Source organism: Artemia franciscana, chromosome 9 (genome assembly GCF_032884065.1).
Source record: "Artemia franciscana chromosome 9, ASM3288406v1, whole genome shotgun sequence".
Taxonomy (NCBI): domain Eukaryota; kingdom Metazoa; phylum Arthropoda; class Branchiopoda; order Anostraca; family Artemiidae; genus Artemia; species Artemia franciscana.
Genome location: NC_088871.1, coordinates 28940881 through 28954746, shown reverse-complemented (window position 1 = coordinate 28954746; position 13866 = coordinate 28940881). Strand labels below are relative to the sequence as shown.

Sequence of the window (13866 nt, the reverse complement as noted above, 5' to 3'; positions counted from 1 at the left end):
TGTGACTAGAAAAATGATTTTCCGACCAAAGACTGGATTATGCACCATTTAGTCTATAGTATTACAAATTATGAACAGACATTTAACTCGACTGATAGAAAATCTTTAATGGAGGTCCTGCCCCTCCATGGTGCGTACATCAGATAAGTACGCTAAAGTAATTAGTGTTGTGTTAAACAAAGTTGTGTCCCATTCTCCTTAGCATGGATTATTTTGTCGTACTTGGTCCTAAAGAAAACGGCAAAGGCTATTGGAGAACATGATACCAAATAAATAGGAAGACCTGACCTAGTACCAGAATTTAACACATTTTTTGACATCCAAATGTTATTGGAAGGCCACCAACTCTTCTTCCTGGCCCTTTTTACTATCCGTTCCCCCCTCTTCCCGAACCTTCCAAAGATATTCAATCTAAATTCAACTACCACTATTTTCTTGTAGTAAAAAGTTCTTGTAGTAATCATTTTCTTGTAGTCCAATATATATAGTGCCAGTAATGATGTGATCCCCATAGGTCTTAGGACAAGGGCAGTAAATAACATAAACTGGAAATTGTTTAAATATAAAAATCAAATTCAGAGCTTAAACCGAACAGACTTCAAAGAAAAAAAAGTAGGGCTTCTAATGTCTCACGTCCCTAAGCCTCCCAAAGGCTATTGTGGCAATTACGCTTGACTGAAAACCAAATATGTTTTAAAGGTATTTTATAATTATAACATTGGAAAACCAGAGTAACCTGCTAAATACATCTGGAATTATTGACATTTCCAAGTTTATAAATCAGTACATAATAAAAATTTAGTTTATTTTCTTTAGTTACTTCCAGTCATCTTGATAATTGCTTAGATTTTATTTTATATTTATTTTTCGTCCATGTTTTGAAAAAATAAACCAAATAAAAAACAGTTGAAAATCAAGAAACGAAGGTTATTTTCACGTAATTTAAGCTGCAAGCGAAAAGACAAAGCAGATATCACGACAAGGACGTCCGTCAAGTCGTCTTTCGTCAGCGGGTATCCCTGCCAAAAATTTTCTTTTTTACTTTACTTCGTTTTCGTTTTAACTGGCTGAAAGTCACCCTAGCTATTTGTTTATTAATATTTTTCTCATATATCATGTACAGCTAGTGTGGTCTAGCGTATTTATATATGTATTTCTATTTAAACATAACTGATACAATAGCCTTTAAAAAATTTAGGTGTTGGGGGAGGTGATGCTACTCCTGTTCGTAATAATTTCTATTCGTTTTAAGTTTGACTTGATTGTTCTATTTAATTTTTGCTTGTTCCAAGATTTATTTTTGTTATTTGTATCAGAATTTGCTATCTTTTGCGCTCGGAATGATTATTTTTTAAGCTTCTGTTCCATTTTGGGTTTCAATTCATTGATGGCAATTTCTGGTCGTTTTAAGTTTGAGTTATTACAGTACTATTTTTCTGAGGTCTAATTTGTAATATGGCCTTACACTTTTCTTTGAAAAAAATATTGTTGGAAGAAATCTTCCAGAGTTAATTCCAAATAAAAACGGTAAAAGTGAGATAGTTTATGCATTGAAATTGGTATGGTAGGAAGAAAAACATAAGTCAATAATGTAAATGGCAAAAACTGGAAACAAATCTTTGTTGCTTTGCTGCATCCACCCCCTTCACGCAAGAGCCAAAAAATATAGTAAATTTAAGAAGTTACTATTTTTGAAATTATCTATGGTTGTTATAGGCAAGAAAATCAGAAAAAACGTTTCACAGAGGCCAGTCCCACATTAACAAAATTATAAGACCTTTTAGAGTTACTGTTTAAATGAACGTTTTTCAAAGAGCACATGGAAATACTATATTTATTAATTTCAGGAAGATGCTATCACCCCCTAATTTATTTATTACATTTCAAAGGATAGCACAATCAGAAAGCTACCATTTGAACGTCAGATATTTTTGGTTCCGAACTTAGGAAACAGCCTCTTCGATTGAAGATCCCTCTGAGAATCAGTCTGGGCACCAAGAACTTGAATTTAGTGAAAACCTGATACCGGGGCTAATACCACATACGAGATTTAAGATAAACGTTAAAACCAACAGAACATTACATTTTATGAGCACAAAAAAGTAAACAAAGGTGGTCTATTTCCGTTAAGATGGTTTTGTCTTCAAAAAAGGAACTACAGCTCAGACTTTGCAATAAAATGAACCTTTTTCAAATTTAAATAGTTTAGATATAAACTATTTTAAATCAATTTTATATCAATTTTAATACATTTCATCAGTTTTATATTTTGATGGATTACGAGTTTGAAAAAAAAGTGAGATTCTCTTTTTTCTGTCGAATGTAATTGTTGCCAACATGGTACAATCTTACTTTTTTGGTACAATATTTGGGTACTGGTACAATGCGATATATTAAGACTTTTCATTTTACAATTCATAATTTTTGCTAGGTGTTGATACGTTTTTGTTGCAGTCACCCGGTGAAACTTTGCTTTTTCGAAAAGTTAAAAACTCCCATAGTCAGCTCATAGGGGTAAGTCAAAAGGAAAGAGATTTTTCATCAAGTACAAACGGGACGTAAAAACGAATCTCCACAAATTATAAACTGGTTATTACGAGACAAAAACAGTGCTCAAAATTGACTTCTGAGAAAGTATAAAAATATAACCAGCTACAGAAAGATTACTTTCTTTCTAGTTTTTCTAATAATTGTGTATGTGGAATGGAAAATGTCGTAGATGCAGCAATTGTACCACAAATTTTTGTTGAGCAGCTTCAGTATAACATCTCAAAGTATAACTACGCTTCTAAAGATTCCGTTTACTGCAATGGGATAGATGGCGATTTTCAATGAGCAATTCAAACAGCCCATCTTAAATCTTCCTTAGATCCAATTGGAAATTGGAGTTTTCCTTAGACTGTAATCCCAGCGTAAGACTAGGATTCAATATTAATTTAATTTCATATTTCTCTTTGCTATTTTTGAAAACTGGGGAAAGATCACGGTAAAATTCTACTTTAGTGACTTTTGGCTATCTTGGAAAGGGGTTAGGTTGGGAAAATGAAACTTTCGGGGATGAGTGTAAAGGCTGAATTATGTCCCTGGAATGTATTTTAAAGTACCCACCTCTACTCATTCTTCCACTAGAGGGCCCTGAAAATCGCCTACAGGATTTTACATGACTACATGGCAACACTTTACCTAAATATTCAGTTACCAGTTGCTTTTTCTCTGCCTTTAATTTTGAAAATGCAATTCCTGTTATTTGAGTAGAATTCTGCACCATATCAATGTTTTTTTTTTTGAAATTTAGGAAATGTATTTGCATATCTTTAAAACCTTATAAATTGGGATTGAGCAAAGTTGTGAAGCTGAAAACAATTTTGTTGGGCTTCATTCAAGCAGAAGATCTATTTTGCAAGGTTTCACTTTTATAACACACATATTTTTAAAGTTCAGGACCCTCTAGAGAGAGAGAGGGAGTAGAGGTAGGGGTAAACTTCTAGTTAATTGACTTCTTGCTATCTTGGAAAGAGTTTAGGTTAGGAAAATGAAACTTTCAGGGATGGGTCTACAGGCTTAAGTATGCCCTGGGAAGGTATTTTAAAGTACCCACCTCCACTCCTTCTCCCTCTAGAGGGCCCTGAAATTTGCCTACATGACAGGTCTATACCTATTGAAAGTTTTTTTTTCAAAATTTAGGAAATGTATTTGCATACCTTTAAAACCTTATAAAATGGAATTGAGCAAAGTTATGAAGCTGAAAACAGTTTTTTTGCACTTCAATTAAGCAGAAGATCTATTTTGCAAGGTTTCACTTTTATAACACACATAATTTTAAAGGCCATCAAAGGTCAGGGCCCTCTAGAGGGAGAAGGAGTAGAGGTAGTTGCTTCAAATACCTTCCCAGGACATGCTTTAGCCTGTAGATTCATCCCTGAAAGTTTCATTTTCCTAACCTAAACCCTTTCTGAGATAGCAAGAAGTCAATTAACTAGAATTTTACCAAGGTATGTACTTTAAAATACCTTCCCAGGACATAGTTTAGCCTGTAGACCTATCCCTGAAAGTTCCATTTTCCTAACCTAACACCTTTCCAAGATAGTCAAAAGTCATAAAGTATAATTTTACCAAAATCACTTTCCTTGAAGGCTTTGTTTAATTTTTTAAAGAAAAGTAGGGTAAGCTAGGGTAAACTATTTGGGTAAAATTCTAGACAAGCAACTTTTTGATATCTTGGAAAGTGATTAAGTTAGGAAAAAGAAACTTTCAGGGGAAAAATTCTAGTTTAGCTACTTTGTGCTATCTTGGAAAGGGGTTAGGTTAGGAAAATGAAATTTTCAGTAATGAATCCAGGGCCAAAAATATAGGCTACTTTGGGAAGGTATTGCTAAGCTACCATGTTAACCCTCCTCTGATTTCTGTAAAATTATGACAGTTAGTATAACTGACTTACCAATAAAGTGAACATACCACTTGATGCCTTTTGTATGTTCTTTATGAATATAATAATTACCTTTACCACAAATTCAAGTTTAAGCAATTTTTGAACTCTTATAAATGATGAATTTTCAATTAAAGTATGAGTTATTGCTCATTTTCAACAAAATAATACTATGTTTTCTCATCACTAACATTGGTAAATGTTTACTTTTGTTATAAGTGCTTTGAAGTGCATAATACTGCATAAAGCAAGATTCTGATGATTGCATATTGTTCCTTTATCATTATTAAAGAAGTGCATCCATTTTTTTAGGTTTCTAAAATCCCTCTCCAACAAGACTAAAAATGCATTAAGTGGGCTTGCTTACAGATAACATTACCTATAGAACAAAGCATATTAGTCCGTGAGCCCCACAGGCAGCAGGACAAAGCCTCTATTCTATACTTATTCAACAAAGAATGATAAAACTAGAAAAAAAGGTTTACAAAATAAATATAGAATACAGACCTCACCCTGCTGCCCACAGGGCTCATGGACTAATATGCTTTGCTCTATAGGTAATGTTTCCTGTAAGCAAGCCCACTTCATGCTTTTATAATTTGCCCCATGGAGGAGGAGGTTCAACCAGAAATGGCTATGTTATGTGCTTCTCTAATAATGACAAAGATACAATATGCAATCATCAGAATCTTACTATGTGCAGTAATACACACTTTAGAGCACTTGGAATGAAAGTAAACATTTACCCTAAAAATATTTATAGAAAGGTTAGATTAGGTCAAAAAGTGCTTAAATTTGAACTTATAGAGGAAGCAATAATTATTTTTGTAAAGAACATAAATAAAGACATCAAGTGGTATGTTCACTTTATTGGTAAGTCAGTTATATGAACAGTCATAAATTTATCTAAAATTATATTCAAATAACATGAATTGCATTTTCAAAACCAAAACAAGAGAAACTGATAATTAAGGTATAATGTTGTTTTGTCAAACTTCCAATAGGAACTCCAAATTTCCTGTCGAGTAGGCTAATTTAAAAGATGTACAAAATCAGAAGGGGGTTAACATAGTAGCTTGGCATTACCTTTCCAGAGTATGTTTTTGTCCCTGGATTTATTACTTTCATTTTCTTAAACAAACCACTTTCTAAGATAGCAAAAGTAGCATGTCTAGAATTTTATGTTAGATTATTAGGAAATAGGTTTGTTATGCAGACAGAAAGTGAATTGCTAGCTAACAATTTGCAGAAATATTCTACTTTTGTCTATACCCAATTAGCAGAGACCTAAGCTTGGAATTGAAGTTAAGTTGCTTAAAGAATTTTGGGTTTGCAAGGCCAAGAGAAGGTAACATTGCTACAGAGCAGTTCTTTTGAAGGAAACACTATTACAACAAAGTAAGAGAATGACTCAATTAGGCTAGCCTACCCAATTTATGTTTTTTTCCAAATGTAGCCTAATAGTGGTTAGATTACTCTGACAAAAACTTTATTCCCCCTAGTGTCCCTAGATATAGCCCTAGGCTATATAAAAAAAGCAGCAAAAAAAAAACAACTAGCCTACTAATAAAAATCTCTCTTTATAATGGGCCTATGTGACAGGCATATACTAATCATATTTTCATATTTTCTTTCTGTTATCGTCATTTTAATATATTTTTGATAATAAAATGTACTTTAAATTCATTAGTAATGTACTTTTAAGTTTTGTATATAGCCTGGGGCTATAATATCTGTTACTCTAAGAATGACCTCTCTGCCTAAGGTTCCCAGAGCACTACTCAATCTCCAAAATAAAGCTTTGTAGTTCTATTTTGGAAATCAAATAGTGCTCTTATTTTGCTATCATTTTGTTTCCTTCAGATGACCTCTCCCCTGATTTTACCCAAGAGAACTTCAAGGCTGCAAGAATATTTGCTACAACCATTATTCAATTCAAAATAGCCCCCAAAAATGGTGTACATTCAAAACATTAGTTTGAGGGAACAGGACACCTGAAAGTAGGCCAATTTTATTATTTTGTTCTATGTCCTTATACTTATACGCACAAGTCCCTTGGCTGAAGGACTCAAAGGCAAAAAATGAATTGTTAGCATTCTTGAATGGTTCTTCAATAGTTGCAAAATGTTTTTAAATATATTATGAATATAAAGAGCAAAAATTAATTGCAAGATAGTAAAGAGTAAAATATTGAATAATAAGGAACCCCCTTTTGTTCATGCTTTATTTTTGCAAATCTGCTAAAAACTAAAAGTACCTCTACATAGATTCTTTTTTAGAATTAGGGGGTGCTCATAAGAACAGATTATATACAATTATGGTAATTATTCTGAATTAATGATGTGATTATGGGAATTATTTTTCCTGCTTGCAATATTTGGCAATTCCAAAGATTTTGCTTCAGAAAGTCTAATCCTATTATACATGAATTTTTCTAATTTAGGAAAAGTCAGACAGTTTTGATTTTTCTAAGAAAAAACTTAGGATTAATAAATAAATTTTAAGCATTATATTTCCTGTGAATATTATCTTCATGATATTTGTTTTGACAAAAGAAAATGTCCCAGTAATTATTTTCTGTTCATTTGATCTTCCAAAAAAAAGGCAAAATTCAATTTTTAGAGTAGCCTATATTGTATAAATGCTGTAATTTTCACAAAATTTTATTGCACTTAGGCTGAATTTGTGGAATAATTTCCACCTAATTTCTCCTCAAATCTGATGAACATATGCTGCAATATTGTTGTTTTTAATTTTGTTTCCTTTGTGGTGTAGTAAAGAAGATGCAGTGTTTTTACAGCTCAGTTTGAAATTCACATTGCAATCACAAATCTTATGTCTGGTGGAAACCAAGCATCACCAAATTGAGTACCAGTTTGTACATATTATGCACAATCTTTGCTTCAAATTGTTGGCACTACTGCAGGATGTTTTTCAAAGAGATTTTTAGCTCTAGGGGCACTAATGGGGGGGGGGGGGAAGGAAGAGCAATTAGATGTTGTAAATTACCTTTTTTGTGTTTTCATTGAAAAATTAAAGAAAGAAAAACAATGCACTCCCTTTATATTTTGAGGAATTTCTTTATCTGTTTCTCTAATTCTTTTCCTTGCCAACATTTTGAACATTTAAAAACACTGAATAACCCAGTATTTTGCAAGTCAATTATGCCAAAAGTTGAAAACTTGGTTGTACTTGAAAATTTTTACTGTAGTAGTCTATGTGACATAAAATTTCATAAAGGGCATTTTTGAAGCTCTGTATCAAAATTACACTATGGTTGTTAATTTTAGATTTGATGAGAATAAAGAGATAACCTAGTTGTAAGTAAATGTTGAATAAGTTATGGGACCCTTTACCAGAATGCTACCTACTACTGGCAAGATAATAACTTCTTTTGCTATACTTTTCAATTGAATTGTTTGCTAAAGATTCCCTCCATTTTGAGATTTGATCAGTTTATTATCAGAAAAAATCAGTATTTCCAATTGCTATTGATCATAAAAAAATATCCTTAAAATGCTACATGGCAATATTGAAGTTTATTTTGAAAATTCACATAAATGGCTCAGACTTCACATCGTTGTAGCAAATAATGAGAAAAGAATGATCAAATTTTTAACAGTTTGGAAATTACGGAAGAATTATTTGGTAAGGAGGTGCAAGAGAAATTACTGAATGATTGAAAATGACAATCCCTCAGGTGCTGATAATATAGCCTAGTAAATGAGTTTTTGAGATAAGGTGGTTGTACATGTACAGACAAACTTCTAAAGATTTTGAATGTGATCCTTTATAAAATAGCTACATATACTCCTTCTCCATCCCAAGCCTGCCTCTTTACACCCTCCCAGGAAGCTCCAATTTCTCTTAAATCTTTCTTTATAACATCCTTCTACCCAAAACCAGGGACAACCTGGTTTTCATTTAGCCAAAAAGGACATTTTTTTGTAATCAATTATCCTTCATCTGCAGAACTTACCCTAGCAATTTACTTCTTTCTCTCGTTATTGCCCTAGAAAGCAGGACTGAACCACACTTTTTGTACAGCCTACTGTTTGAGATATGGTCAGTCAGTTGGGTACCCAAAACAGTCTCTAGGCAATTTCTCTGGAAAACATCCAGCAAATCTTCCCCTGTTTCTTTGGAGCACCCATGCTTTAGAATCATATTTTACCACTCATCACTGTAGCTTCCAATATTCTAATCTTGGTTTTCAGACTTATCTTCTGTTACGGGGGGGGGGGTTCTTATAAAGTTATGTTGGATTGTGGCATGGGAGCCTTATAGTTAAGGGACATAGACTGAGAGGGTTCTATTGACAAGTCTCTATAACTATGGAGACAAAATCATTATCATGATATACAGGTCTCCCGAGTTGGGCAGATTCCCTTGGGAACGATCCAGTAGACAATAGGAACTGTACCTGGTACCTTGACTCAAAGACAAACACAATTATTGACAATAATTTTATTTTCTTACTTCATATACAACGTCAGGTAAAATGACTTCAATGAGAGATAGCAGTATATGCGCATCAAAGACTGAGTACTGAACAAAGACTGAATTAGGACTCAATACTGAATAAAGACTCAATCTCAATCCTAGCTTTTGGTCCACCTTATATATCCAGAATCAACCCGGATTTCTAAATTGAGCACTGGGTAGACTGACCTCAGAAATGTTGCAATACAACTCTTCTTTAATTATCCAACATATGGCCTAACCTCCTTGCAAAAGATTTATTACTACGAGGGTTTTCACCTCTAGTTTGTTGACTAGACCAGAAATAGAAATCTGGTTTCTAATTGGCTTTAATCAAAAGTTTGAATCCAATTTTGGTAGTCTAAAAAGTATCATTTTTTGCTTGCTGTAAGATTTGTACCAAAGGTAAAAAGTATCATTTTTTGCTTGCTATAAAACTTGTGCCAAAAAGCACAAATCCTATGAGATGATGAATTTACACTTTAAAATCTTTAGATGTATAAGAGATTCTTATTTTAAAACCTTCTAAAGTGAACGAATGAGAGATTTGGTTTTTAGTTCTGAAAGGGGGGAGGAGGGCTGCTGGTCCATATATCACACTTCCTAATTTTCCAAACTTTTTTCAACTGTAAAAAATACACCCTGGGCCTTTGTTATTCCACTTCTAGCATCTTCACTGCACCAACCATTGTTACAAATAACGCTACCTAGGTAAGTGAAGCTGTCCACTTGATCAAGGTTCATGTTACCCAACATCACCTTTTTATCTTCACTTATTCCTAGCCTTAGCAACTTGGTCTTCTTAATATTAATTTTCAAACCTATTCTTACTCACTGAATTCACAAAACCTCTAAAAGTTCATTCATTTTGCAAACACTTTCATTTAGGATGCCTAATATAGGTTCCAGAAGAGTTTTACTTCTGGATTGATTAAGTGTTCTCCCATTGTCTTTCCTGTGCTCCCTATGACAAAATTCTTCAAAACCATTTGTATAAATGGGGACAGAACACAACCCTGCTTAACTCCTGTTTTAATACAAAACTAACTACCCGCCTCATTTCATTTAATAACTGCTGCAATTTATATTCGGACATAGCACTAATCAGTCTAATGTATTTGTCTAGAATCATAGGCAGCACAAAAGTGCTGCATAAGTAAAGAGCAATGTGGGCACAATGTATTATTTTTTTCTAACCAAGGCACTTGGTATAGAAAGAGTTACAATAATCTTAGTAACAATCTGCCATTATCACATATGGGGGCCTTTAAGGGATGTGACCATTCCCTGTGTCTTGATTTTCACAGTTTGGCAAACTAAACAGTTAATATATCTTGTTTTGAACTCGTTCTCAGGAAGTAATATCTCAATGGTAAATCAAAGGAGCAGTCCCGCTTCCTCTCCTGAAAAAAGAAGGATCTGTTTATTCTTGTTCAAAGGATACGCAATTTTGGTTTGCTAAAACATAGCACTAGATAACTAAAAGATGAATAATTTGTATAAAAAATAATGCATTATAACCTATTCATAAAGAATAAAGTAATTGGGTAGCAAATGAATTTGTTCACTAGAATTCTTTTTAAAGGAAAATTCACTATAGGTTCTCCTTTTGTCACAATTGATAACATCAAATGGAGCTCACAACTATGGAATGCAACAACGCCACTTTCTTTCTTTCTTCCTTCCTTTATAGCATTTTGCTATTTTTGGATGCATGTCTTTTCGTCCTCTTTTCCCTTTTTTCACTGTATATTAATGAGGGCTCTTGTTAACTACGGTTCCTAGGCACGTATCTAGCCCAATATCAAAGAGTTCTTCTATAATATATTCTATAATAAAATTTAAACCTTTTTTAAAAATAGAAATTAAGTTCACTATTTAGTAAGCCTCTAGGGTTAGTTTGCCATGTAGCTTGCTAGTTCTTATGCTAGTTCTTTGAAGAAACAGCTGAATCATGTTTAAGAAAAAGCTTTAGATATCATTTTGACTTATTTTGATATCATTTGGACCTCGCTCATTATCGACATTGGTTGGTTTCTGCACTCAAAGCTATGGCACAATATTTTTACAGCTGATGAATAGCATCAGAAAAGGAACAGCAACAATAATCATTACTGCCATTAATTATGGGCTCCATACTTATTATTTTTTAGGTCCAGATTCTTGGAGATTTTGACAAATTTATCAGATTTCTGGGTGTTTTCAAGGATATGGAGAAAAGGGAGAAGAAATGAGCCAACGTAACGTCGAAGTTGCAGTCCGTGTGAGTTCACATTTACGTTGTTTTATCCACTATTTAAATAATTTTTTCTTTATTGAGCATTCTATTTTTGGAAAGATAAACAAGTTTGATTTTCTAACTGTTAAAGCTCAGCAATCTTCACTGTGAGACTCACCTTTAGGTTAACCCCCAAGACAGACTAAAGCTGTTATATCCATTGTTCAAATTATCAATATTTCTCTGAATATTACAATAGTATTTCATGATACTTTAGGGACGTAAACGACCGCGAAGTAATATTACAGATACAGAAATAATGCACTCTCAGTACGCAGGTATACAGGGGTGGAAGTAACTTCTTCAACGTTCTTGCACAGGAATTAGAAGATTCTCACCTGACTGGTTTATAATATATCTGTGAAAATTGAATATTTATGCAGATGAAGAGTCTTTTGATGCCTGCTCTTTTTTGATCTGATGCTTAGTCTTTGACATTTGGAGTTGTAACACTTTATGGAGTACACACTATATTTTAAGAAAAGAGGTCTTTCAGACCAGCCATATTGGAATTTGGAGTCATCTTGATTCCAAAGAGTCATAATATGTCCAGGAAGCTCACTTGTAGCTCTACTCAGAGAGGCTCCAAAGATAGTGACTTCGAAATTTATTTATTAAATTTCCTCATTTTAAATATATGTCACAAAGAAACTACGAATTTGGTGTTTTTTAAACTTTTTTTTCAGAGCCAAATTAATATTTGATTTAATGTTTGTCAGAGCATCAACATAAGCTGCTGAACCAATTAAATTAAACGATTTCAGTTTCCCCGAAATTCAGTTCAATATACAGTGTCTGTGTTTCAGTGTCTTGCTGGCTTTTATACTCTCTGTACGCTAGTGAATAGTGCCTGCAATAATACACATAGAAATTTACAGTGGAGGCCCCTCGGTAAGATGCTTGGGGCTCACTCAAAATAAATGGTGTTGATTGGAAATGTGGGCTCAAAACGGAAACATTCCATTGCAGGAACTAATATTGTAGCATTTAAAATTAAATAAAAAAAACATATTAATTTTTCCTAGTTGCCCCAGAGGAGGCATCTAAAGCCCATCAGAACAACCCCTTCTTTCCAGGTCAGAATGTGCAGCAACCTGGATATACAACGTGCAATATGGATAACAACCTACAAATGCGCCTTTTAGGAAGCATAAAAACATATTAATTTTTCTCTAGTTGCCCCAGAGGAGGCATCTAAAGCCCATCAGAACAACCCCTTCTTTCCAGGTCAGAACGTGCAGCAACCTGGATATACAACGTGCAATATGGATAACAACCTACAAATGTGCCTTTTAGGAAGCATAAAACCGAGTTGTTCCCTGCCCAAAATTAATATGATCACCTTCTAAAATTGTACAAACTTTCCCATTTGTTCTTATACTTATTCTCTATCTTATTCTGAATCAAAAGACCATAGAATAAAGCATAAGAAAAAAAATGGCAAACAAACAACAAAAGCAAAGTTAACAGAAAAATACAATGCACAAATAGCATAGCCGTCGTAAGGAGGCGCATCTAATTTTTGTCAAATAGCTAGCGAAAGATGTGAAAAGAAGGTGCATAACACCACAACGTATTCTTTATCTGATGTAAAGAGTTGCTCACGTAGAGAACCACGGAAATACAGATGGATCCAATTAGACGTCTGCAGATGAAGATTCTCACACAACCCAGTAGTACTAATATAACGAGACGATTTATACAGAACCCGTAGGCGGTCATTCCGTGTGACTTTGATCATAAATCATGTAGTGCATGATAGCAAACAAGAGGCAATCCAATAATATAAGTGCAATGGGGAGGAAAAAGAAAACTTGAACATCAGTCGAGAACTGCCTTAACATATTGCCTCTGTGATAAACAGACCTCAAAGGAATGTGAATATGAGCATCATCAAGAAGATTCTCATTGGGAATAAAGCCAAGGTAATGGAAATACTTAAGAAAGGACAGATCATTTTTACACAATCTAATTGATGGGATAAGCGGTATCCAAGATTAACCTAGAGGAAAACATGCGCGCTCTTTCTTTATAGAGAGCTACAAAACCCCATTACAGTAACATATTCTTACAAACCTCTTACATCATATTAAGCATGCTGAATAACACATTAAAATTGTGGGCATGGTTTAAATGTTTAAATTATTAGTCACAATGATCATAAGAGAAATAGAACTGAGAATCGTTGCCTGATTTCGAGTAAGAGTCTTTTCCCAAATATATAGAGTGTGTAAGTTTTTGAATAAACTTAGTCCAACCATAAAAAGGTAAGATGATTCTGGCTAATTTTTGATGAGAGGTATGCATGGAGTTGCTGAGTTATTATGCCTTTGAAATAGATTGAGATAGATTTGTCTTGTATAATCTACTTTTATTCGTTTTCGATTTGATTTAATTTTACTTGTTGTGAAAAGAATCAGATACAAGATTGTTATATTCCGAGTCATGAAATGTAGGCCCTAATATTTTGCATGTGTTTGGTTGTTTCGTGTTTAATGTGGTTTGTTATTTTACCCCCTGGTCTCCTCCCCCTTCAATACTTATTTTTGAAAAAAAAACAACGTTGCATTTACACTAGTCTATCTATTGTTATATTTCCATTTTTGTCGTCATTGTGATCCCAGCATCCCTCGCAACTTTAGCTTTTGGTTAGTTGCTGATTAATTTTTGTATTGGGTTT

The 13866-nt window shown here is 33.6% G+C and overlaps 1 protein-coding gene across 2 annotated transcripts in view; it reads left to right on the top strand.

Annotated features, from left to right (window-relative positions):
* The first annotated feature begins 2815 nt into the window (after positions 1-2815).
* The window catches only part of LOC136031235 (kinesin-like protein kif7), an 84013-nt gene continuing 72962 nt past the window's right edge, over positions 2816-13866 (top strand). Inside the window, exons 1-2 of one of the 2 annotated variants that reach the window (XM_065710639.1) lie at positions 2816-2912; positions 11062-11165. In XM_065710639.1, the coding sequence (XP_065566711.1) occupies positions 11139-11165 (27 nt within the window). In that variant the 5' untranslated portion in view covers positions 2816-2912; positions 11062-11138. Of the gene's footprint in view, positions 2913-11061; positions 11172-13866 lie in introns of both variants that reach the window. The other variant, XM_065710638.1, reaches the window with a different exon arrangement.